We start from the raw sequence: 26,376 nt of genomic DNA, 5'->3' as shown, positions 1-26,376 counted from the left end.
GCTATATAAGGTGCTGGTGAGGTCACACCTGGAGTTCTGTGTACAGTTTTGGACTCCTTACTTAAGAAAGGATATACTGGCACTGGAAGGGGTACAGAGGAGATTCACTAGGTTGATGCCGGATTTGAGAGGGTTGGCTTATGAGGAGAGATTGAGTAGACTGGGGCTATACTCATTGGAATTCAGAAGAATGAGGGGAGATCACATAGAAACATATAAGATAGAAGCAGGGAAGTTGTTTCCACTGGCAGGTGAAACTAGAACTAGGGGCATGTTCTCGAAATAAGGGGGAGCAGATTTAGGACTGAGTTGAAGAGGAACTTCTTCACCTAAAGGGTTGGGAATCTGTGGAATTCCCTGCCCAGTGATGTAATTGAGGTTGCTTCATTGAATGTTTTTAAGGCAAGGATAGATATATTTTTGAACAGTAAAGCAATTAAGAGTCATGGTGAGCAGGCGGGTAAGTGGAGCTGAGTCCACGAAAAGATCAGCCATGATCTTATTGAATGGCGGAGCAGGCTCGAGGGGCCAGATGGCCTACTCCTGCTCGAGTTCTTACATTTTTCTTTACGAAATACTAAAGTTCAAGTTCAATACTGGACCTTAACAACTTTTGCATGACTGCAAGTACCCAGGATAATTGCCTTTATCTGCGTGTTGTTCTCTGCAGTCCTCAGTGAAGTCTGGTGAGAGAGAGAGCAATCAGGTGCTGCCACGCTGATTGGATTCAATCAATACCCAACAGCCATGCCTGTAGGTGCTAGAGCCATGTAGGTAACATACCTCCCTCCCAAATAAGGGATTCAGGCACCTGTGTGTCTGGTAAACAAGTCTGTTTGATCAGAAAGTGTCCATTGTCTTAGAGATTGCCTATATCCTGTGTATTCAATAGTCTGGAGCTGCAGCCTGTTTATCTCTGTCATTTAAGGCTGCAGTCTGTCTGTTTCTGTAGTTGGCAAATTTTCCCAGCGTGCTTTGTAAATCGCCATTTTAGGTGGCCCATTTGGCCACAATACAGAAGATTGATAAAACAGTAGACAAACAACAACACAGTATTCGGCTTACATCAAACTTTGAATCAATCTCAATAACAAAACCGTTGAAAATGGCTCAATATCTTTCCCAAAACTTGAAATGAATTTTATGTCGGGAAATAGATAGCGAAATATTTAAGCTTAATTTGTTTTTCTGCAATTGCATGTTAAGGCAACTTCAGCTTTCGTTTCACTTTAAAAGACGTCTGGACTTTAAGAGGTTTTACTACTCTAAAATAAATATAACCTCCAGCATGTTGGTAGTAGGAGATTCAGCTATGGTAATGCCATTAAATGTCAGGAGGAGATTAGAGGGATTAGCGGGTAAAATATGTAGGGATATGAGGGTAGGGCCTGGGTGGGATTGTGGTTGGTGCAGACTCGATGGGCCGAATGGCCTCTTTCTGTACTGTAGGGATTCTATGATTCATAGAAAATAGGTGCATGAGTAGGCCATTCGGCCCTTTGAGACTGCACTGCCATTCAATATCATCATGCACTTTCAGTATCCACTCCTGCTTTCCCTCCATACCCCTTGATCCCTTTAGCTGCAAGGGCCATGTTCAGGTCCCTCTTGTTCAAGATTTTCTTAAGGTTAACATTGTTGTACCTGTAATTCTCAGATACTTTCGACCAGTTTGCTTACTCCAAGGTTTTACCCCGGTGCTCTTATTTGCAAGATGGACAAAGGACAAGCACAAGTAAAGGTTCAATAAGTTTATTAATAATAACACTATTAACCCTTAAATTACCCACATAAAACAAGAGGATACCCCAGATTCAAGTATACTACCGGCAAAGATGGTTTGGTCAAACTGCAGGCCCGATTATCTGAGTCCCTCTGGTCCGTCGTCACGAAGGTGAGTCTCAATGGCAGCTTCTTCCTTCCTTCTCTGGTCAGTCTTCCGCATGGTCAAGGTCACCTCCCTCATCGAGTCTTCGCTCCTGGTGTGTCTGAGATGTGTACCTTTATCCGCCTGCCTTTCCAGAAACTTCTCTGGTTTCCGGCCAATAAGGGGGTTGCAATACCCAGTGGGTTTCTTGATGTCTGCCTGACAGGACACTGGGGTCCGTCCCTAGGTGTCCATCTCCATGGTGTTACTGACATGTAATCTGTTGCCAGATAACTGCAGGAACTCTAGGTGACAGAAAGTCACCCAAAGATAGAACATAGAACATAGAACAGTACAGCACAGAACAGGCCCTTCGGCCCACGATGTTGTGCCGACCTTCATCTGAAACCAAGATCAAGCTATCCCACTCCCTACCATCCTGGTGTGCTCCATGTGGGTTAGGTTGATTGGCGGGTTAGGTTGATTGGCCAGGTTAAAAATTGCCCCTTAGCGTCCTGGGATGCATAGGTTAGAGGGATTAGCGGGTAAATATGTGGGGGTAGGGCCTGGGTGGGATTGTGGTCGTTGCAGACTCGATGGGCCGAATGGCCTCCTTCTGCACTGTAGGGTTTCTATGTTTCTAAAGTCTGGCCCGATCTGGGCTTCTAACAATAGGCTGGTACATTTCAATGGGGTGCGATGATCTCCTGCTGGGTCTCAGTAGAGTGCAATGATCTTTGACGGGCCAGGCCCAGACATGCTTGTGTATTCGTATAATTGGCCTACCTGAGGTTTGACTGTTTGATTTTAATATGCCCAATTCTTTAATTTAGGATATCCAATTTAATCAGCCTTAAAACTAGGCCCAGATTATATTCCACATTCTCTCCTCTTGATTCAGTGAGCGTCAGCGAACCGGATCACACAATCCTTACCAAACCATCTCAACAAGCAAGTACCCCAAATCTGGGGTTGATAGTATCATCCCTAACCCATAATAGTACTAACAAATTTAAATGAAGTAAAATAATTTAAAAAAACAATAAAGAAACAATACATCAATCGGGTAAATACAAAACAAAGTAATAAACAGTACAAAATGACAAGTGACTATACATATTACAATATAGATGGGAGTATCAAGGTTCTTGATTGTAGAGCCTTTCCCCATGTCGGATGGCCCTTGCCGAGTCCAGGTTTTCCAGAAATTCCTTCTTCCATCGGGCGAATTTAAATGTGAGGATGGTTAGGTACACTGCCATAAGTAGGATTCCTATTACGGCCAGGTGTGACAGAATGCGGACCCATGGGTGGATTTGGACATTTGAACCCCAATCCCTGAGGTCATCCCACCATGTAGTGACTCTAATTTCACAATATTCTTTTTTATTTCCCCTGTTTGTTGCACCACTTTGACAAAGGTCTTGTGTGCTGTGATCAATTGTGTCCGAATTTGTTGAAGTTTCTCAGGTAGAAGTGTTATCCCGGTATCAAATTTTTCAAAATAGTCCCCTAAGCTTTGTCTCAATTCCTTGCTAGCATTTATTAGTGTTTTCTCTCTTCTGTGTATGCTACCATCTCAATTAATCCTATCCTAGCGGGACTGTGTGGTTTAATGCACAAGGTAATGTCGTGGATGTTATGGCTGCCCCATACTGGTAATTTTCTAGTGAGGTTGTAATACAATATTCTCCCTCCCCCCCTGTAAGCCACCCGGTGACATCCCTTTCCAAATTTCGAATCTCCAGTGTACAATTTAGGTCAGTGGTTGTTCTGAATCCACACAGGGCATGTTCATTTTCATACACTGGATATGGGCACATGACCATTTTGTCTGTGTGTTCACATTTCTCCAGACTGGTACCTATGAGCTTCCCTCTTTTCACAACCACATACAGTAGAGTCCCCTGGTATCCCATCCACATCCCTCCTTTAACAATCCCTTTATTTTTGGCTTCAAAAAGTCTCAACCCAACCTTATCTTTTAATGTTACTGGGATCCCCAAAACCATTCCTAGTGCGGTCCCCGGGATTCATCTACAACTATCGTTAGACCAGACCTTGGTCAGTTGCCGTAATTGGCAGTTAGTGACATTGGGGTGTCCTTTTCCCCAGTACAGGTGTTCAATCTGTTCATCACTGATCCGGACGCAACTTTCCCCCTGCTAACCTGGTCAAGATTCTCTCTTAACTGCTCGACCATCCATTGCCCATAGATGCTACATAGGGTTCGGTTCTGTTGCCTGGCATCATCACCCTCCCTTGGGCGATCTGAATTTTAGTTTGGGCATGTTCTTCTAGTACAGTAACTATAAGCCAGTAGCCCTGTTCTCAGCCAAATCTCCCTCGGCATCTTGCCGAGCATTTTCATTTAAGCTGTCCAAGGTCTGTTTAACTTGTCGGGTTAGGACTTGAGCTTATTATCCAAATCAGCTGGATCCAGTGCATTAATGGTGGATATCCCCGCTCCGTATGCAGTTACCAGATCATTCAGGATTTCCCTCCTCTTGCGTCCCTTTGACCTGGGCGGCACTTCCCCCGTGTGTGTCCCGGTCTTTCAGCTTAGCAGCCTCTGGGTCAAGTGGAGGTACAATTTTCTAAGTGGGGAGGGACACCAGTCTGGTAATTGTGTTCTGGCTAAATCTACCACTACTGGTACCAATTCGTAGTGTGTGTTGTCGAATAATATTTTCCTTGTATGTTTTAGTATCAACCCATTTTGGGGCCCTGGGGTGGTTTCGGGACAAGTGGGGATGGGTGAGCTAACAGTTGGTCTTAACCTATTCTTAATTTCATTGTATATGTACTCGTTCTGAATAACCTTACCGGGGCACTTCTTTCCCAATTCCAGCCCTTTTTCTGGGCTATGGGCTAGACAGGCTAGCTCCATGCACCCAGGGTTAGTGTACGCCCACCAATCACTAGTGAGGGTCGTCCTTAGGGAGCAGTAATCAGAGCTCCCATTATCTTTCCTGTACACCACTCTTTGGTTATTACACCCATAGGTGATACTCTTATTGGGGTGTACCTATAGGATGTCATCCTCACATTTGTCTGCATCTGGTGGGGTGAACCACATATATCCGGGGTATCATAGGCTGATCTTCTGGTCTTCGGTTGGTGTGGTGTCTGTGGTTCAGTCTGAGACGAGGAGTCCCAGATAGCAGAGAAGTATGTAGTTCATTTTGGGGGAGATCAAGGTAGCACCAAGGTAGATAACAATAGTCCAAAGATGTGCGGGTTAGGTTGATTGGCCAGGTTAAAAATTGCCCCTTAGAGTCCTGAGATGCGTAGGTTAGAGGGATTAGCGGGTAAAATATGTGGGGGTAGGGCCTGGGTGGGATTGTGGTCGGTGCAGACTCGATGGGCCGAATGGCCTCCTTCTGCACTGTAGGGCTTCTATGATTCTATGATTCACCTGGTAATTCTTATTAGTACCTGATTCTCTTTTCCTTTTCTTTACTAGAATGTCATATGACTTTCCACTTTAAAAAAAAAGAAATAAGTGAATGAATAATAAAGGCCCAATAGTGTCATACGAAGGGTTGGTCGGCAATCAGTGTTTAATGGGGTTGAGTGGGGTAAGGAGTTTGCAGAGTGTGAAAATAAAATGTTGGGTATGTGGCATGTGTCCTTGTTGTTGGAGGACTATGGCACAGTATAATAGATTCTTCATCCCACAACCAAACTGTGGTGTGTCGGAAGATTATGGTGCAGTATAATGTGGGCAGATAAGAAACCCTTTTCAATTGGGTGATGCATGGAGTGGATGGATAAAGCTATTTACAATTTGAACTGTGATGTCCTGATTCTTCCTTAGTGGAGGGAACCTATGTGGGCGGGCCTTGGCTGCCGGGTACTCACTGCATTACCATCTCTGGTAGTGAGTGCCGGGTCAAACGTTTTTGGGAGTCCCGGTACCAGGGGCGCCATAGGGGGTAAGGTTTGTAGGTGCCCCATCCTTTTCGTCGGGGTCCCCTGGGCCAGGGTTTTAGTCCTGAAGCCCTGTAAATTGGGGCAGGAACCAAGGATGCGTGTGCTGGTCCTGGGGGTACAGGGTGTGGGTTATAATGGTTTGTCAGGCCGGTCCTTCGAGGGGCATGGGTCAGGGTCCATCGTCGGGGAACCGCTGAGATGGTCGTTGCGTGGTGCCGTTGCATGGTGCCCTACAGTTCCAGGCAAAATGGTTGGGTTGCCTGCAGGTATAACACTGCACTTGTGGGCGTGGGCCTCTGGGCTCGGCTCTGTATGGTTCTCGGTGTTGGAGGTTGGGCCTATGTCCTATTCCCTGTGTCGGCGATCAGCAATAGTGTATGGGTGTTTGGGGTTTGCTGGTCCCCTGAAATATGGTGGTGCCCTACAGTACTGGGCAAAATGGTTGGGTTGCCCGCAGTTATAATACTGTGCTTATGGGGGTGGATATCTGGGGTTGGTTTTATCTTGTTCACTGTACCTGGGGTTGGGAATATATCGGGGTTCTGCACGGGGCTGCAGTTTTCTGTATCGATGATTGGCAGGGGTATATGGGGGTGGGTGCCCCGAGTTTCCCAGTCCCCTGTTTCCACCTCCCCCTTCGTTCCGCCAAACCGGGGCCGGGTCTGTGTGGATTGGGTTCATCAATCCGTGTTTTGTGGACTTGGGGGTGTCTGTTTGTCTGACTTCCCGTTCCCACACGCGAGTCATTTTACTGGTGGCCCAGGCTTGTGTGTGTGCATTATCATCAAGGTCAAAATTCTCACAGGCTTTCCAGCTCCCCTCAGTGGCGTGTGCTATCAGGGTCCGGATCCATGTGGATCGGTGGTGTACGTTTAATTGAACTCGATTAAATTGGCCGAAAACCGCAACAAATTGGTTCCATAGTCGGCCAGCAGAGGCTGTCGGGTGTTCCCCTCGCTTTTGTTGGCAGTTGTTTAAACCTTGTACCGGGTCATCCCTATTGTAGCCTATGGCGGCCAGAATGGCTGCCTTCATTTCTGGTAGGGTTCCCCCGGCCACGTTCTGGGGTTCGGGTGGGGCGGAACAGATGGCAGGACTTAAACATAGCAAAATAAGTTTAACCTTTTCTGCCTCGTCTAGGCCGTTTAAAACATGATATTGGGTGACCTGGTCAAAGAGAGCATGTGGATCCCCAGAGAGTTCGAATATTCCAATCACTTTAGCTATGTCAGTGAGTTGGGTCATGGTGTATGGAGTTACATAAGTCACATTGTGGTTCTGTCCGTCCTGTCGTTGGGTGGTGACCGGATTAATTGGTACGCGAACCGGATTAGTGACTGGGCTTATTGGGATGGCATAGTAAGAAGTCTCACAACACCAGGTTAAAGTCCAACAGGTTTATTTGGTAGCAAATACCATAAGCTTTCGGAGCGCTGCCCCTTCGTCAGATGGAGTGAAAATCGATTGGGATGGTACAAGGACTAGGAGCTGAGACTGAGTTTTCCGGGATGCGGGCCGGATGAGGTGGTGCCGTTGGTTCCATTACCGGGAAGGGAGGTGGGGGTCCCCAGTCGGCAGTGACGCTAGCTGTTGCATAATGGCAGGCATCCTCTTCTAAATCCCCCACTCTACCCCTAGGTCACACATTACACCCTTTTTATGGCTAGTTGTGACTTTGAATCTTCAATCTCATGCAGGCATTTGGAGTGAGCTGTATTTGCTTTTCCTGCTTGGTGCAAAACTTTTACTGCAGTCTGCAGGTCGCTGCATTTACGTTTAACTTCCTCTACCGCAACGCGGCCTCTCTCTCACTGACAGCGCGCTGTGCCTTTTGGCAGGCTTTATCACATTGAGCCTGGACTTGGCTCATGTGTATCATATTAATCTGGTTTCTTTCCGCTCGTGTGCCTACCTCCGCTTCCAATTGCTATATGCGCAAGGTAGCACTCATTAAGTCCTGCTTTAGTTGGGTTACCTGGGCTTCTCTGTCCCGTTTAACCCGGATAATCTCTGCTTCTCTACCACAGCACTGTTCCAGACAACTAGCAATCGCCTTCCTAATTTTGGGAGCCCTTTTACCCATTTCATTATGGACACGACTCCAACAATTCTGTCCCTTGGATCCCAGATCCGGTTTCGGGGCGTCACCCCACTGCATCCATTTGGGCCACTTATGGTTCAAATATAAACGGAGAACTTCCTCCCATTCGGCATGACTGGCCATAATTATTTCCTTTTAGGGTTCGTCACATGGGTATAGGTAAGGGATCGGGGTAGGGGTCCAGTTTTCACTAAATTCCTGCCTGTAGATTTTACCCAAATTCCCTTGACTATCCTAGTTCTAGCTACGCAGTTTGTCAAACCTTGTGTTACAGACACTGGGTTTGTGGCCCAATTTACTGGTCGAATCTGTATTAGTCCTTCACTCACTTAAGACTGGCCGTAACGTGGGGCAACTTGCCCTCTTAATTCAGGCTCAGATGGAGTGTTGGAGAATACCGGGTTGAAGGTTCGACTTCAGAGCAACGTATCACTTCTTATCGAAGTCCCGTCTGGGGTGCCAAATGTTGTACCTGTAATTTTCAGATACTTTCGACCAATTTGCTTACTCCAAGGTTATACCCCGGTGCCCTTATTGATGGGCCAGGCCCAGACATGTTTGTGTATTTGTATAATTGGCCTGGCTGAGGTTTGACTGTTTGATTTTAATATGCCCAATTCTTTAATTTAGGATGTCCAATTTAATCAGCCTTAAAACTAGGCCCTGATTATATTACCACAACATGCAGGTTCAGTTGGCAGTTAGAAAGACAAACGCAATGTTAACATTCATGTCAAGAGGGCTCGAATACAAGAGCAGGGATGTACTTCTGAGGCTGTACAAGGCTCTGGTCAGACCCCATTTGGATATTGTGAGCAGTTTTGGGCCCCATATCTAAGGAATGATGTGCTGGCCTTGGAAAGGGTCCAGAGGAGGTTCACAAGAATGATCCCTGGAATGAAAAGCTTGTCGTATGAGGAACGGTTGAGGACTCTGGGTCTGTACTCGTTGGAGTTTAGAAGGATGAGGGGGGATCTTATTGAAACTTACAGGATACTGCAAGGCCTGGTTAGAGTGGATGTGGAGAGGATGTTTCCACTCGTAGGAAAAACTAGAACAAGAGGGCATAATCACAGGCTAAAGAGACGATCCTTTAAAACAGAGATTAGGAGGAATTTCTTCAGCCTGAGTGGTGAATCTGTGGAACTCTTTGCCGCAGAAGGCTGTGGAGGCCAGGTCACTGAGTGTCTTTAAGACAGAGATAGATAGGTTCTTGATTACTAAGGGGATCAAAGGTTATGGGGAAAAGGCAGAAGAATGGGGATGAGAAAATATCAGCCATGATTGAATGGCGGAACAGACTCGATGGGCCGAGTGGCCTAATTCTGCTCCTATGTCTTATGGTCTGTATAACTGCAGCATAACATCCCTACTCCTATACTCAAATCCTCCTGCTATGAAGGCCAGCATGCTATTAGCTTTCCTCACCGTCTGCTGCAGCTGCATGCCAACCTTCAGTGACTGTTCCACCATGACACCTAAGTCACAGTGCACTTCCCCTTTTCCTAAACTGCCACCATTCAGATAATAATCTTCCTTCCTTTTTTACCACCAAAGTGGATAACCTCACATTTATCCACATTATATTGCATTTCCCAAGTATTTGCCCACTCAGCCAGCCTGTCCAAGTCACCTTGCAGCCTTTTAGCAATCTCCTCACAGCACACACTGTGTTGTCTGCAAATTTGGAGAATCGCATTCAATTCCAAATCATTAATGTATATTGTGAACAGTTGTAGTCCCAACACTGTGGTACCCAATTAGTCACTGCCTGCCACTCTGAAAAGGACCCATTTATTCCCACTCTCTGCTCCCTCTGCCAACCAGTTCTCTATCCATGTCAATACATTACCCCCAGTACCATGAGCTTTAATTTTGCTCACTAATCTCTTGTTTGGGCCTTGTCAAAAACCTTCTGAAAGTCCAGATACACAGCATCCACAGGCTCACCTTTGTCCACTCTATTGGCCACATCCTCAAAAAAATCCAGCAGATTTGTCAAGCACGATTTCCCTTCAGTGAATCCATTTTGACTTGGACCAATCCTGCCACCGCTTTCCAAATGCTCAGTTATTACATCCTTAATTATTGACTCCAGCATTTTCTCCACCAATGATGTCAGGCTAACTGGTCTATAAGTCCCCGATTTCTCTCTCCATTCTTTTTTAAAAAGTGGGGTTACATTAGCTATCCTCCAATCCATTGGAACTCTATAAAATGCTAGAAAATGATCACCAATATGTCCACTATTTCTAGGGTCACTTCCTTAAGTATTCTGGGATGCAGAGCATCAGACCCTGGGACTTTTCAGGTTTTAATCGCAGCAATTTCCCCAATACAATTTCCTGACTAATAAGGATTTCCTTCAGTTCCTCCTTCATGCTAGACTCTCTGCCCCCCCAGTATTTCTGGAAGGTTATTTGTGTCCTCCCCAGTAAGACAGATCCAAAATATTTGTTCAGCTATCTCTTTGTTGTCCATTATGAATTCACTTATTCTAACTGTAAGTGACCTACATTTGTCGTCACTAGTCTTTTTCTCTTTGCACATCTATAGAAGCTTTTGCAGTAAGTTCTTATGTTACTCTCATATTCTATTTTCCCCTTCCAAATTAAACCCTTTGTCTTCCTCTGCTGAATTTTAAATTTCGCCCAGCTCTCAGGTTTGTTGCTTTTTATATGCCTCCTCTTTGGCTTTAACTAAGTGTGTTGATGAAGGTAGGGCAGTTGATGTCATATACATGGATTTTAGTAAGGCGTTTGATAAGGTCCCCCATGGTTGGCTTATGATGAAAGTGAGGAGGTGTGGGATAGAGGGAAAGTTGGCCGATTGGATAGGTAACTGGCTGTCTGATCGAAGACAGAGGGTGGTGGTGGATGGAAAATTTTCGGACTGGAGGCAGGTTGCTAGCGGAGTGCCACAGGGATCAGTGCTTGGTCCTCTGCTCTTTGTGATTTTTATTAATGACTTAGAGGAGGGGGCTGAAAGGTGGATCAGTAAATTTGCTGATGACACCAAGATTGGTGGAGTAGTGGATGAGGTGGAGGGCTGTTGTAGGCTGCAAAGAGACATAGATAGGATGCAAAGCTGGGCTGAAAAATGGCAAATGGAGTTTAACCCTGATGAATGTGAGGTGATTCATTTTGGTAGGACTAATTTAAATGTGGATTACAGGGTCAAAGGTAGGGTTCTGAAGACTGTGGAGGAACAGAGAGATCTTGGGGTCCATATCCACAGATCTCTAAAGGTTGCCACTCAACTGGATAGAGCTGTGAAGAAGGCCTATAGTGTGTTAGCTTTTATTAACAGGGGTTGGAGTTTAAGAGCCGTGGGGTTGTGCTGCAACTGTACAGGACCTTGGTGAGACCACATTTGGAATATTGTGTGCAGTTCTGGTCACCTCACTATAAGAAGGATGTGGAAGCGCTGGAAAGAGTGCAGAGGAGATTTACCAGGATGCTGCCTGGTTTGGAGGGTAGGTCTTATGAGGAAAGGTTGAGGGAGCTAGGGCTGTTCTCTCTGGAGCAGAGGAGGCTGAGGGGAGACTTAATAGAGGTTTATAAAATGATGAAGGGGATAGATAGAGTGAACGTTTAAAGACTATTTCCTCGGGTGGATGGAGCTATTACAAGGGGGCATAACTATAGGGTTCATGGTGGGAGATATAGGAAGGATATCAGAGGTAGGTTCTTTACGCAGAGAGTGGTTGGGGTGTGGACTGGACTGCCTGCAGTGATAGTGGAGTCAGACACTTTAGGAACATTTAAGCGGTTATTTGATAGGCACATGGAGCACACCAGGATGATAGGGAGTGGGATAGCTTGATCTTGGTTTCAGATAAAGCTCGGCACAACATCATGGGCCGAAGGGCCTGTTCTGTGCTGTACTGTTCTATGTTCTAACACTATCCCTGATTTCCATTGTTAGCCATGATTGAGCCACCTTCCCTGCTTTACTCTTATGCCAGACAGAGATGTATAGTTGTCGAAGTTCATCCATTTATTCTTTAAATGTCTGCCATTGCTTATCCACTGTCAAGCCCTTAAGTATCCTTTGCCAGCTTATCCTAGCCAATGCATGTCTCATACCATCAAAGTTAGCTTCTCTTAAGTTCAGGACCCTAGTCTCAGACTTAACTGTGTCACTTTCCATCTTAATGAAGAATTCTACAATGTTATGATCACTCTTCCCCAAAGGATCTCTCCCCACACGGTTGCTAATTAATCCTCTCTCATTACACAATACCCAGATTAGGATGGCCTGCTTTCGAGTTGGTTCCTCAACATATTGGTCGAGAAAACCATCCCTTATACATTCCAGGAAATCCTCCTCCATTGCATTGCTACCAGTTTGGTGAGCCCAATCAATATGCAGATTGAACTCACCCATAATAACTGCTGTACCCTTACTGCACACATCTTTAATTTCCTGCTTGATTGCAGGACTGACATATGAGGAGCGATTGAGTCAGTTAGGGTTGTTTTCACTGGAGCTCTGAAGAATGAGGAGAAAATCTCATAAAAACCTATAAAATTGTAACAGGACTAGGCAGGGTAGATGCAAGGAGGATGTTCCGCAGGTGGGGGTGTCCAGAAAAGGGGTCACAGTCTGAGAATACAGGGATGAGGAGAAATTTCTTCACCCAGACAGTGGAATTCGCTACCACCGAAAGCAACTGAAGCCAAAACTGTTTGTTTTCAAGAAGCAATTAGATATAGCACTTGAGGCGAAGGGTATCAAAGGATATGGGAGGAAGGCAGAATCAGAATATTGAGTTGGATGATCAGCCATGATCATCATGAATAGCAGAGCAGGCTCGAAGGGGTGAATGTCTCTTCATGCTCTCATTTTCTATGTTTCTACATCACTGCCCTGAGAAACTCCTGGAGCTGAGATGAAGGACCTCCAACTACTACAACCAATTTCATTTGTGCTCGGTATGACTCCAACCAATGGAGAGTTTCCCCCCCCCCAATTCTCTTTAAATTATTTTTATTTTACTCAGGCTTCTTTATGCCATGCTCAGCTTGATTTGATTTTCTTTGCTTTGAAAAATTAAATGTTGACTTTCCTTAATTAAATCCATATTTGCCGTAAATTTTTCTCCAGATTATTGGGTCTCAACGTTTTCCCAACCCCTGAGGTTAAACTCATCGAACCAGTATTTATTGCTTATCCTTGCATCTTATCAACAAGGTTGTTGCAATTCTCCAGTCCTCGAGCACCATCTAAGGAAGTTTATGGCCAATACCTCTGAGATGCCCACTCTATTCTCCCCTCAAGTGTTCAGGATGCACACAAGAAACCATTTGGTTCTTGTTGTTTAATGATTTTAAATACACCAGTGTTTCTAATATCTCCTCTTTATCCATTTTGAGCACATCCAGTGTTTCAATTACCTCCCCCGTCACTATGATTTCAGCAGTATCTTCTCCCTGGGCAAGGACCAAGTTCTCTTTTAGTATCTGAGTCTTCACCACCTTTCTGGTCCCGAATTCACCCACCCATAATCTGACTAAGTTTAACTATGTATTTGTCTACCAAACATTCGCATTCTTTAGCTACCAGTGTCGACTTGTCCTCTCTCTTTACATCCTGATTATCAGTTGAATTATTAAGGTGACATCCTGTTTCATCCTATATTCTACCTGTTTTATCATCCAGGGAGTTCTGCCTTTTCCAGTCCTTCCTTTCCCACTTGTTCAGATTCTCCATCACAATCCAGTCTCCTCTGGAAAGGCAGCAGCTGCTGCTGGGGTTTCCCACTCTCCCACACAGGGCAGGTGCGGATGAGACAGACTCTCAGCCGATGGGAACTACATTACCCATGCTGCATGTAGTCCCCGGAGCCTGCGCAGTGAGGAGCGGCAGTATGGAGTCAGGGAGAGAGAGAGAGCGAGAGAGCCAGCCCGCGGTGCCTGATGGGAGTTGTAGTTCTGCCGCGCGCTGCGGCGGTTGGCTCCCAGCGTTCGGGAGTTGGAATGTGAGGAAGCGCGAGCCCGAGCGGCTGTCACGTGGGAGGGGCTGGAATTGGAGATGCGCACCTGTAAATGCCAGCCGGTTAAACCCCCTCACACTATTCGCTGAACCTCACAGCCCCATCTTCACTTCTTTACTCCCCATGTCCCCTCTCGAACTCACCAAAACATTTACCGGGGGAACTGAGACAGCAGCTGCAATAAGTGAGGTTTTATTCAGATGGGACAATGACAAGTTTAAATCTCCACCTGATCTGCTGCTCAAAGTCGCCTCCGTTTCACCGGTCAGTTTCCCAAAGTTCAGGAAACTCCTGTTACTCCAGAAATATTAGGATTGGCTGTGAGAGACGTCAATCAGAGAGCCCACCCACTCTGCCCATTCTCTCCTCTTCCTCTTTCACAGCTGCTTCACTTCCTGTAGGGACTGAAAACCAAGTGAGGAGATGGTGAGTGAAGGAGCAGAATTTATAATAATTACATTGCATAATATCCACACTAATATTCAGGCAGTCTGACTATCCTGTGGGGAATCAGGTGTGGAAATGCCCCTTATGCTGTGTGAGAAGATCCAGCTGAGAGCCCTGTTTACTCGGTGCTTTGTGCTGAGCTGTTTGATTGGAGCTGTGTGTTGGATATTGAGTGTGTTTATTGGAAGCATTTCCCTTCTGATTTACAGGCTGAGTTTTGTTGATGGGTCATTGCTGAATATGAGAAGGTGAGGTGTAATTATCTGGGAGGGCAGAGACACATTTATTGAAATGTCTTTTTTAAAGATTTTACCTGAAGGCCTTTGGCCTTTCCCAAAAGCCTGGGCTTGGATTTGATAATTTTGCCCAGTGCTGTGTCTGAGAGCTGAATTTGGGATATGGAGTCTGAGTGAGAGCAGTGTATCTAATTTCCCAGGATAAACCAGAACCTTTCAATCAGCTACACTGAAGCAATATTTTCCTTGGCTTCTCACACTTCATATCCAATGTGTTTTCTTCAAATTATTTTGGAAAAACAAGGGGAGAAATCATAGAAATCATAGAAACCCTACAGTGCAGAAGGAGGCCACTCGGCCCATTGAGTCTGCACCGACCACAATCCCACCCAGGCCCTACCCCCACATATTTACCCGCTAATCCCACTAACCTACGCATCACAGGACTCTAAGAGGCAAATTTTAACCTGGCCAATCAACCTAACCCGCACATCTTTGGACTTGTGGGAGGAAACCGGAGCACCTGGAGGAAACCCATGCAGACACGAGGAGAATGTGCAAACTCCACACAGACAGTGACCCGAGCCGTGAATCGAACCCGGGACCCTGGAGCTGTGAAGCAGCAGTGCTAACCACTGTGCTACCGTGCCGCCCCTTTCAAAATCTCCATTGAATTAATATTTCTTACTGTTATATTAAACACATTCTCAGGGTAAAACTGGTCTTTGACAGCATGACTCAAGCTCATAGTGAATTGATAGCTCATTGTGAATTGATAGCTCATTTTAGTCTGACTGTCTTTTCCATTGCTCTCATGGTGCCTGGGCAGATGGAGTTTGAGCAGAGGAAAGAAAGTAGCCATGTCCTCTGCTCCTGTTTTGCATCCCTACTGGAAATAGAGGGTGTGTGTCAGTGAAGTAGGAAAAATAAAGATCTTGCATCTGATCCCCACACAAGTGAAATCACAATGTTGGGAATGTACTGCAGACTTCCCAACAGCCCGCAGGAGACAGAGGAGCAGTTGTGTAGTCAGATACTGGAAAGAGGTGAAAAAACCAGGGTAGTTTTACTCCCCCCATATTGACTGGAACCCCCTTAGAGCCAGTGGTTCAAATGGATAGCAGTTTGTTAGATGTGTCCAGGAGGGCTTTTTGATACAGTATGCTGACAATCCAACCAGGGAGGGGACCGTACTAGACTTGGTATTGGGGAATGAGCCAGACCAGGTGATCGATGTTTCAGTGGGGGAGCATTTTGGGCTTAGCAACCATAATTCCATAAGATTTTGGGTAGTCATGGATAAGGATAAAAGTGGCCCTCGGGTAATGGTGCTTAATTGGTTGCAGGCCCAATTACATCTAAATTAAACAGGAACTGGGGAATGTGGATTGGGAGCTGCTATTTGAGGCAATTTAAAGGCCAGGTGATTGAAGTGCAGGATTTGCGCGTCCCTGCAAAAATGGAAGGATAAAAATGGCAGGATTCAGGAACCATGGATGACGAGGGAAATTGTAAGCTAAGTCAAAATGAAGGTCTAGGCAATTAGAAACTGACAAAGCCCTTGAGGAATATAGCGAAAGTAGGAAGGAACTTAAATGTGGAATTAGGAGGGCTAAAAGGGGCTATGAAATGTTTTTAGCAAACAGGGTCAAGGAGAATCCCAAGGCTTTTTATGCATGTATTAGGAGCAAGAGGGTAACAAGAGAAAGAATAGGCCCACTCGAGGACAATGGAGGGAAGTTACATGTGGAGCCACAGGAAGTTGTTGAGATCCAAATGAGTACTTTGTTCACCAAGCAGAAGGACATGTTAAGATGTTGAGGTCAGAGATAGGTATGTGAACAGTCTTCGAGAATGTCAGTAAATCAAAGGAGGAAATGTTGGGTATCCAAGTCCCAGGGGCTGGATGGTATCTATCCCAGGTTACTGCGGAAGGCAAGGGAAGAAATAGCTGGGGCCTTAACAGATGTCTTCACATCCTCTTTGACCACAAGTGAGGTTCTAGATAACTGGAGAATAGCCAATGTTTGTTTGAGAAAGGAAGCAGGAATAACCCAGGAAATTCTGGACTGGCAAGCCTGACAGTGTTGGGGAAGCTTTTGGTGAAGATACTGAGGGACAGGATATATGCACATTTGGAAGAAAATGGACTAGTTAGTGACAGGCTGCATGGTACGGAGCAGGTCATGTCTCATCAAATCGGATGAGTTTTTTGAAGAAGCGACAAAGATAATTGATGAGGGAAGGGCTGTGGATGTAGTTTATATGGACTTTAGTAAGGCGTTAGACAAGGTCCCACATGGCAGATTGGTACAAAAACTAAAATCATGTTGGATTTGGGGTGGGCTGGCTAGATGGACACAGAATTGGCTTGGTTATAGAAAACCAAGAGTCGTGGTGGAAGGGTGTTTTTCAGATTGGAGATCTGTGGTGTCCACAGCGATCAGTGCTGGGACCTCTGTTGTTTGCAGTATATATAAATGATCTGGAGGAAAATGTGGGTGGTCTGATTAGTAAGTGTGCAGATGACACAAAGATTGGTGGAGTTGTTGATAGTGCCAGGGTTGTCAGAGGATACAACAGGATGTAGATAGATTGGAGACTTGGGCACAGCAATGGCAGATGGGAGTTTAATCCAGACAAATACAAGGTGGTGCATTTTGGAGGATCAAATTTAGGTGTGAATTACATTGTAAATGGCAGAGCGCTTAGGAACATTAACATACAGAGGGGTCTGAACATGCAGGTCCACAGTTCCCTAAAAGTGGCAACACAGGTGGCAAGGTGATTAAGAAGGCTTGTCTTCATCAGCCGGAGCATTTAGTACAAGGGTTGGGAAATCATGTTGCAGCTACTTAAAATCTTGGTTAGGCCGCATTTGGAGTAGTTCGTGCAATTCTGGTCGCCACACGACCAGAATGACATGGAAGCTTTGGATAGAGTACAAAGAAGATTCATCAGGTCTCGAGGATATTGACTATGAGAAGAGGTTGAATAAATTAGGTTTGCTTTCACTGGAAAGACAGAGGCTGAGGGGAGACCTGATAGAGGTCTACAAAATTATGATGCATAGAAAGGGTGGATAGTCAGAGGCTTTTTCCCAGGATGAAAGTGTCAATTACAAGGGGGCACAGGTTCAAGGTGAGAGGAAGAAAGTTTAAGGGAGACGTGTGGGGGAAGTTTTTCACACAGAGAGTGGTGGGTGCCTGGAATGTGTTGCTAGAGGAGGTGGTGGAATCAGGCACATTAGCAACTTTTAAAAGGCATCTGGATGGGTATGTGAATAGGGAAGGAAGAGAGGGATATGGTCCGAGTAAGGGCAGGTCTTTTTTAGTTTAATTGCGGCATCATGATTGGTACGGGCTTGGAGGGCCAAAGGGTCTCTTCCTGTGCTGTACTTTTCTTTGTTCTTTGTTGTTCTCACTGTGGAACTATCTTTGAGGAGTCAGCCCCTTCAGCGAAGGAGGAGAGGGAGTTGGAGGAAATGATGTTTCCTTTTCCTGTTTTACAGAAGGATTGCACTGTACTACACCAGAGAATACAGAGATCCTGAACATTATCCAAACACAACTGTGGAAAGATGTCCAGTCCTTTCACAGCATTGTTCAACGCAGAGAAGGTTGGGCAGTGAAACCATCATCTGGAAATCGGTCCGGTTCAGGAGCTTTGATATATCATCAGATCTCAAACTGGTCAGTGGTGTGGAACCTTCATTCAGAACCAGCCTTTCCAAAGGTTCAGCTGTGGGTGATTGGTCATGTTGAGACTGGGAAGAAGTGCGAGTGGACTCCCAAGTGTGGTGAGAGCTTCAGTCATTCATCGAGTCTCATGAACCACTAACTCATTCCTAAAGGGGAGAAGCTGTCCAAGTGGGAGGCGAGTGAGGAAGGCCCCACAGACTCCATTGTACCAGCTGTAGCCACAGGGACTGCCACATGGAAAAGAAACTGTTGAAGTGTGAGTTGTGTGACAAATCGTTCTTGCGCTCGACCCACTTTCATAACCACCAACGCACTCACACTGGAGAGAAACCATTTACATGTGAGGTTTGCAACAAATCATTCTCAAAGTTGTGGCATCTCCACAGACACAAACGCATTCACACAGGGGAGAAGCCATTCCGCTGTGACGTGTGTGAGAAAGCTTTCAGACACTTATCGACCCTCCAGGTCCATCAGACAATCCACACAGGTGAGAAACCCTTCAAGTGTGAGTTTTGTGATAAAGCTTTTCCAACATCGACAGAGTTCCTGATACACCAGAGCATTCACACAGGGGAGAATCCATTCAGGTGTGAGATTTGTGAGCGAGCCTTTACACGTTCATCAGCGCTTGCACAACACCGACACATTCACACTGGGGAGAAACCATTCACCTGTGAAGTTTGCGACAAATCATTCTCCCAGTCATCGAACCTCCGTGAACATCAACGCACTCACACTGGGGAGAAACCATTCTCCTGTGAAGTGTGTAAGAAATCATTCTCCCGGCCATCACGCCTCCGTCAGCACCAACGCATTCACACTGGGGATAAACCATTCAAGTGTGAGGTGTGTAATAAGGGCTTTGCACTGTTAACAGGCCTGGTGAAGCACCGGCGCATTCACGCAGGGAAGAAGAAAACATTCAGATGTGATGTGTGTAATAAGGAGTTTGGACAATTATGGGGCATGTTGGATCACCGTCGCATTCACACAGCGGGGAAGCCAAGTCAGGCCTGTGACTGAGTCTCTCACAGTCAGCAATGCTCAAGAAACTGAGACATCCACACTGAGAAAAAGATGCCTGACGAGGACTTCACACAGTCAACATGGATGAGGATTTCAACAGCAGAGACTAATGTGGGTGTAGGTCGGGGTGTTGGAAATGGGTGATATTACAGAGGGGGAAGTAGGTGATCTTTGTGATAGAGAAGGTATGGGGTTGGAAGCTAAACTGGAGGTTGAAGAGAATGACACTGACTAATTGTTGGAGATGAGTGGAGAGAACAATCGAGAGGAACTTAAGGAATGTAGGAACTGGAGTTGTCCCTTGAGCCTGTGACACTATTCAATTAGATCATGATTGATCCGTATCTTAACTCTATCTACCTGCCTTGGCTCTGTAACCTTTAATCCCCTTGTCTAACAATAAACCTATCAACCTCAGTATTCAAATTTTCAATTAACCCCCAGACTTGACAGATTTTTGTGAGGAGCGAGTTCCAGATTTCCAGTCCCCTTTTTGTGAAGAACTGTTTGCTGACATCACCCCTGAACAGCCTCGCTCTAATTTTAATGCTCTTGTCCCCATGTTCTGGACTCTCCCACCAGAGGAATAATTTCTCTCTAACTATCAATTCATTTAGTCATCAGTCTGTTCAACCTGTCCTCATAATTTGACCCTTTTAGCCCCAGGAACATTCTGGTGAATCTATGCTGCACTCTCTCCAAGGGCAGTATATCCTTCCTGAGGTGTGGGGCCCAGAACTGAACACAGTTCTCCAAATAGGATCTAAACAGAGCTCTGTAAAGCTGGTGACATAACTTCCACAAGGACACAGTTGTTTTTAGGAAGGAGAAGTTGTGGGTTATCTTTTCTCTTCAGGATGGTCCTGGAGTAACCCCAGTCCAATGCCGGCATCTCCACATCCTGGAGTAATGAGCAATTTTGACAGGGGAAAGCAGGACCACTAGGGCCTGATGTGGTCCAGTCAGATCTGGCAATGGATGGCTGAACCAGTTGTGTACCAGATACAGGTAAGTCTTTACCCCTTGGACCTGAGAAGCAGGGAGATTGACCAGGAAGGAAGACAGTAACGGTAATTTTGGGAACAAGGGTGTAGAAGATGATATGAGTGAATGTTTAAACCAGATTGACGGCTACAGAAACGTTGTGGTGAATGGAGGGTCAAAGGGTAGAGAGTTGGGAATTGGAAAGCACTGTCCAACTCACCTGGGGGAAGAGTGTCTTCCAGGAATAGAAACTGGTCCATGGACCCATGTAACCATTAGTGGGTTTGTATGATGGAAACGAGCTCCATCCTGTGTCACTAAAGTTCAGTGCCATTTCTGACCATCGGAATTGAGAGTCAGACTAAAACACAGATGTTAAAGAAACTTCTGTCTGTAGGATTCCGAGAGACTTTCCCCTGATCTGTGTGTGTGTGTGTGTGTGTGTCAGTAAAGTGAGCCAGCTCTCAGGAGTGGGTATGGGGTAGAATCAGACCCTGCTTTAGTTGATGTAAATTATAGACAGATGCTCTTCAGGTGATGGGTGTTTGACGAACATCGTGGGTAATGTTTGTACTCTCCTGTCTGGGAAGACTACAATCCTGAGTATGGTGAGGGAGTGGAGGTGAATCTCCACAGACCTGAATTCCCTCAGCTCATCATACTTCGATGTAATGACAGTGTGATATGTTCACCTTACACTCTTCCAAGATTCATTTCATCTTCTGGGAAAGATCTTGAGTCATTTAAAAAGGTTTTGTTATTTTGGTTGATTAAACCTTCCGTGTAAGCTGAAAATTGTGTTTCTTTGTCTGCTGTTTTATCAATCTTCTATATAGATTTATAAGTCTCTTTTTTTTTTTGCTTAACTCTAATTACCTGATTTATCAGCATGGTGTGTTCCTCTTCACTGAAGCACTCAGGAGCCTACGGTAAGAGTCCTGTACACGATGTAATGGTCAGTGTCACTGTGCACTGGTATACTTAACTTCATCAATAAGTTTAAAATTTGCAGTTCACAGGAAGTAGAATGTTCCCCTGAGAAAGAAAGCTTGCATTTATACGTCAACTGCTCCTGTAAAAAGCAAATTGACAGCTTCAGTGCTCAAGTCTCTGGAATTAGACTTCAACCCACAACCTTCTGACTCAGAGACGAGAATGCTAATTAAGTCTTGGCTCACAATGTATAATACTTCTGTTGTATTAGATTCAGTTTCTAAGGGGTTAAGTCCCAAGGCTGTGTACAGAATGCATTTTTTCCCCCTGTAAACTGGTAGCTTGAAAGTTTGCTTTGGTTTAAAGTGGTAACTAGTTGGAGCTGCAGGAGTCAGTATTGTCTTTGTGTCTGGTTTCCTGAAGTTGTGAAAGGTGGTAAAGTCCCTGATGTCAGGAGAAGTGAAACTGATGAAGAAAAGCAGGTAGACTCCCGGAGTCAGGAAAAACCTACAGGCTCGGTGCCGATGGAGGATCCCCACATCGAACAAAAACCTAAACATCCTAAATCCCACTGACCACACTCCAGAACAACCATCGACTGTCTGAAAATCCCTGGTATCCCTCAGTGATACTGGTCTGAACCAGTTCATTGAGGAATACTAGATATGCTGTTTCGGGAGAACTCTCCTGTTGCGCCAAGACATGGCATCCGATGACATTAAGGACAGTAATACAGGATTGTTTGAGTGACGCAGGCAGGTGAGTCTTGATCATGATCCAGGTGTGTGAATGACCCGGGTTGATCCCACACTTCAGAGACCGTTTAGACAGAGCTTGACTTGATAGCCCATTTTACACTCCACCCGACTGTCTTTTCCATTCCTCACGGTACCTAGGAAGGTGGGGGTCTGGGCGGAGGAAAGAAAGTAGCCATGGTGTCTGCTTCTGGTCATCATCCAGTGTCCCTGCTAGAAACAGAGGGTGTGTGACAGCCATCCTATAATCCCTACAGTGCAGAAGGAGGCCATTCAGCTCTGAGTCTGCACCGACTCTCTGAAAGAGCATCTTACCCAGGCCCTCTGGCCTAAGCCTGTATCCCCCGATCCAACATATCTTTGTGACACTCAGGAGCAATTTAGCATGGCCAATCCACGTAACCTGCACATCTTTGGACTGAGTGGAAATGGAGTACCCGGAAGAAACCAATGCAGACACAGGAAGAATGTACAAACTCCATGCAATCACCCAAGGCTGGAATCGGACCCAGGCTCCTGGCGCTGTGAGGCAGTCATGCTAAGCATATGCCACCGTGCTGTGTCAAGTGAGGCATCTGATCCTCCATACGGGAATAGCAGACAAGCACTCAATGTGGAACAATCCTTTGATTTATTATCACCATGTATTAGTATGCAGTGAAAAGTATTGTTTCTTGCATGCTATACAGACAAAACATACCCTACAAAGGGAAGGACAGGAGAGAGTGCAGAATGTAATGTTATAGTTTATAGCTGGGGTGTAGAGAAAGATCATCTTAATGCAAGGTAGGTCCACTGAAAAGTCTGATGGCAGCAGAGAAGAAGCTGTTCTTGAGTTGGTTGAAATGTGACATGGACTTTTGTATCTTTATCCTGACGGAAGAAGGTGGAAGAGAATATGTCCGGGGTGCGTCTGGGGTGGCACGGTAGCACAGTGGTTAGCACTGCTGCTTCACAGCTCCAGGGTCCCGGGTTCGATTCCCGGCTCGGGTCACTGTCTGTGTGGAGTTTGCACATTCTCCTCGTGTCTGCGTGGGTTTCCTCCGGGTGCTCCGGTTTCCTCCCACAGTCCAAAGATGTGCGGGTTAGGTTGATTGGCCAGGTTAAAAAATTGCCCCTTAGAGTCCTGGGATGTGTAGGTTAGAGGGATTAGTGGGTAAAATATGTGGGGGTGGGGCCTGGGTGGGATTGTGGTCGGTGCAGACTCGATGGGCCGAATGGCCTCCTTCTGCACTGTAGGGTTTCTATGATCTATGATTTCTATGCGTGGGGTCCTGATTGTGCTGACTGCTTTTCCGAGCCAGTGGGAAGTATAGACAGAGTCAATGGGTGGGAGGCTGGTTTGCGTGATGGACTGAGATTCGTTCACATCCATTTGTAGTTTTTTGCGATTTTGGACAGAGCAGGAGCCCTACTAAGCTATGATACCAGCAGAAAGAATGCTTTCTATGGTGCATCTGTAGAAGTTGGTGAAGCTTGTCACAGACATGCCAAATTTCCTTCGCCTCCTGAGAAAGTAGAGGCATTGTTGAGCTTTCTTAACTATAGCGTCAGTGGGGACACTATAGGTTGTTGGTGATCTGGACACTGAGAAACTTGAAGCTCTCAACCACTTGCATTTCATCCCCATTGATGTAGATGGGCACATCTACGCTTCCTGAAGTTGATGACTATCTCCTTCATTTCACTGACATTGAGGGAGCGATTATTGTCGTCGCACTAGTTCACCAGATTCTCCATCTTTCCTGTACTCCGTCTCATCATTGTTTGAGATTTGAATCTCTATGGTGGTGTCACCAGCAAATTTGAAAGTGGAGGTAGAGTGGAATTTGGCCACACAGTCATAGGTGTATAAGGAATATAGTAAGGGGCTGAGGAAACAGCCTTGAGGGGCACCGGTGTTGAGGATTAACATGGAGGAGATGTTGTTGCCTATCATTACTGATTGTGGTCTGTGGGTCAGGAAGTCTAGGACCTGGTCGCAGAGAGAGGAGCCGAGCCCCAGGCCATGGAGTTTGGGAATGAGTTTTGTCGGAATAATGGTGTTGAAGGCTAAGCTGTAGTCATTAATAGGGGTCTGACATAGGTGTCTTTGTTATCTAGGTGTTTCAGGGTTAAGTGTAGAGTCAGGCAGATTACATCTGATGTGGGCCTGTTGTGGTGATGGGTGAACTGTACTGGAGCCAGGAAATCTGGTAGGTCGGAATTGATCCATGCCATGACTAACCTTTCGAAGCACTTCATGATGATGGATGTCAGAGCCGCCAGACCGGCTGCCTGGCTTTTCTATGGTACCCGTATGATGGTCGTCATCTTGAAGCAGATCAGTGTTAAGAGAGGTTAAAGATGTCTGCAAATATCCCTGCCAGCTGGTCTGAGCAGAATCTGAGTGCTCATCCGGGACAGTCGCTTTCTGTCGGTTGACTTTCGAGAAGGCTGATTTGACGTCTGTGATGGTGACCTTGGATATCGATTCGGCCGAGGACTCCAGGGCGGAAGGCATGCTCTCACTGACCTCTTGCTCAAAACGGCACAGAATTTGTCGAGCTAATCATGGAGGGGTGCATTGGTGCTGCTGATTTTATTTGCCTTCATCCTGTAGCCTATGTCTTTGCCATAGTCTGTGGGGGTCCATGTGGCTAGCCTGGAACTCTAGCTTGATCCGGTACCATCTCTTGGCATCTTTGATGGATCTCTATAGGTCATTTCTGGATCACTTGGCTTGAATGCCTCAGACCTGGACTTCAGCAAGTAGTTGATATCTCTGTTCATCCATGATTTCCTGTTGGGAAGCACATGGATTTGCTTCTTTGGCCCACAGTCTTCTACGCACTTGCTAATGAAGTCTGTTACTGTAGTGGCATACTCGCTCAGTTTGGCCATTGAGTTCTTAAATATTGACCAGTCCACTGACTTGAAGCAGTCTGTAGGAGATCATCCAATTCCTCAGACGAACATTGCTGACTTTTTCGATCGGATTCTCCCATTTCAGTTTTTGCTTGTAAATTGGGCACAAATTGTGGGTGGGTGATAGAGAGGTAGGCATATTTGATATTTGTGTAGCAGTGGTCTAGGATGTTTGGGCCTCTGGTGCAACAGGAGATGTATTGGTGGTATCTTCTTAGGACACTCTTGAGCTTGGCCTGGTTGAAGTCCCTGGCCACAAAGAACAAGGCTTCAGGATGTTTCATCTCGAGACTATTTGTGGTAGTGTATATTTTGTCGTATATTTAAGTGAGCCTGGACGATTCTAACCTGGGCTCGCTAATTATATTTAATTTATTTGGCCTTGCGCCAGAATTGGGCACGAAGCTAAATGCGCCGGATATTTGGTACCAGTATCATAAAATCATAGAATCCCTACAGTGCAGAAGGAGGCCATTCAGCTCATAGAGCCTGCACCAACAATGATCCCATCCAGGCCCTATCCCTGTAACCTCACATTTACCCTGCTAATCCCCCTGACACTAATGGACAATATATCATGGCCAATCCACCTAACTTCCACATCTTTGGACCGTGGGAGGAAACCAGAGCACCCAGAGGAAACCCATGCAGACATGGGGAGAATGTGCAAACTCCACGCAGGACAGTGACTCAAGCCGGGAATTGAACCTGGTCCCTGGCACCATGAGGCTTGCCTCCTGGGCTTGTAGAATCTCACTAGCTGTTCTGTCTGGAGACAATACACATCTCTTTAACCTGTGTTGAATGCTCCCTCCACCCACATTGTCTGTACCTTTAAGACCTGGCTGGTTGTAGAGATTCGCATTCTAATTAGTATTCTGTAACTTGATTTCTGTGTCTGTGCACTGTTTGAGAGCAGATATCCACTCCATCTGACGAAGGAGCAGCGCTCCGAAAGCTTATGGTATTTGCTACCAAATAAACCTGTTGGACTTTAACCTGGTGTTGTGAGACTTCTTACCATGAGGCAGCAATGCTAACCACTGTGCCGTCCTAGTAAGATCGGGAGAGGTGAGAAATCAGGCATGAACCGGATTTCTCAGCTCGTGCGTAATCTCACCGGCTCGCCCCATCCATCAGCCAGCAGGGCACAATGGTAAGATCGCCCCCCAATATGTGTAATTAGCTCGAACCAATGGAGTTAACTCATCACATTAATGACAAATTACAGAACAATTAGCCATTTTCAACAACTTGGCTCAGGTGAGCTGACAACATCTTCTGAATATCAAAATAGGGGTTGCGGGAACCATCTTTGTGTCCATCAGGTTTGGTGGATCCAGATTAGATCTTCTGAGGGAGTTCAGCGTCCTCCAATCAGCGCAAAGGTCATTTCTACCAAAGTCCAGGGACACATGAGTATTGAATGTGATTAGTGCTGGGACTGACTCAGTGGTTGATTCTCTCTGTTGATATCCCAAC

General features: G+C 45.8%; 6 protein-coding genes across 6 annotated transcripts in view; 5 read left to right on the top strand and 1 right to left on the bottom strand.

Annotated features, from left to right (window-relative positions):
- Positions 1-26,376, top strand: part of LOC144497048 (uncharacterized) — a 388,053-nt gene that overhangs the window by 138,541 nt on the left and 223,136 nt on the right. The window lies entirely within an intron of this gene.
- The window catches only part of LOC144497015 (uncharacterized), a 507,438-nt gene that overhangs the window by 397,307 nt on the left and 83,755 nt on the right, over positions 1-26,376 (top strand). The gene's annotated exons all lie outside the window — the stretch shown is intronic.
- Positions 1-26,376, top strand: part of LOC144497025 (uncharacterized) — a 335,427-nt gene that overhangs the window by 243,432 nt on the left and 65,619 nt on the right. The window lies entirely within an intron of this gene.
- LOC144497055 (uncharacterized) overlaps positions 1-26,376 on the bottom strand; it is a 48,247-nt gene that overhangs the window by 10,119 nt on the left and 11,752 nt on the right. Inside the window, exon 3 of the mRNA XM_078217788.1 lies at positions 7,616-7,631. Within this exon, the coding sequence (XP_078073914.1) occupies positions 7,616-7,631 (16 nt within the window). The remainder of the gene's footprint in view (positions 1-7,615; positions 7,632-26,376) is intronic.
- Positions 14,293-21,424, top strand: LOC144497042 (uncharacterized). The gene is made up of 2 exons (XM_078217769.1): positions 14,293-14,328; positions 18,097-21,424. Exon 2 carries the CDS (start codon positions 18,521-18,523, stop codon positions 19,310-19,312), a length of 792 nt encoding a protein of 263 aa, XP_078073895.1. The 5' UTR covers positions 14,293-14,328; positions 18,097-18,520; the 3' UTR covers positions 19,313-21,424.
- LOC144497024 (uncharacterized) overlaps positions 14,534-26,376 on the top strand; it is a 53,262-nt gene continuing 41,419 nt past the window's right edge. The window contains exon 1 of the mRNA XM_078217724.1: positions 14,534-14,602. The gene's annotated coding sequence lies outside the window, so the exon portion shown is untranslated. The remainder of the gene's footprint in view (positions 14,603-26,376) is intronic.

Source organism: Mustelus asterias, chromosome 8 (genome assembly GCF_964213995.1).
Source record: "Mustelus asterias chromosome 8, sMusAst1.hap1.1, whole genome shotgun sequence".
Classification (NCBI taxonomy): Eukaryota; Metazoa; Chordata; class Chondrichthyes; order Carcharhiniformes; family Triakidae; genus Mustelus; species Mustelus asterias.
This window is presented reverse-complemented; position numbering and strand designations above follow the sequence as displayed.

Coding starts and splice junctions, on each gene's coding strand:
- LOC144497042 (XM_078217769.1), top strand. CDS start 18,521: ATGGAAAAGAAACTGTTGAAGTGTGAGTTGTGTGACAAATCGTTCTTG.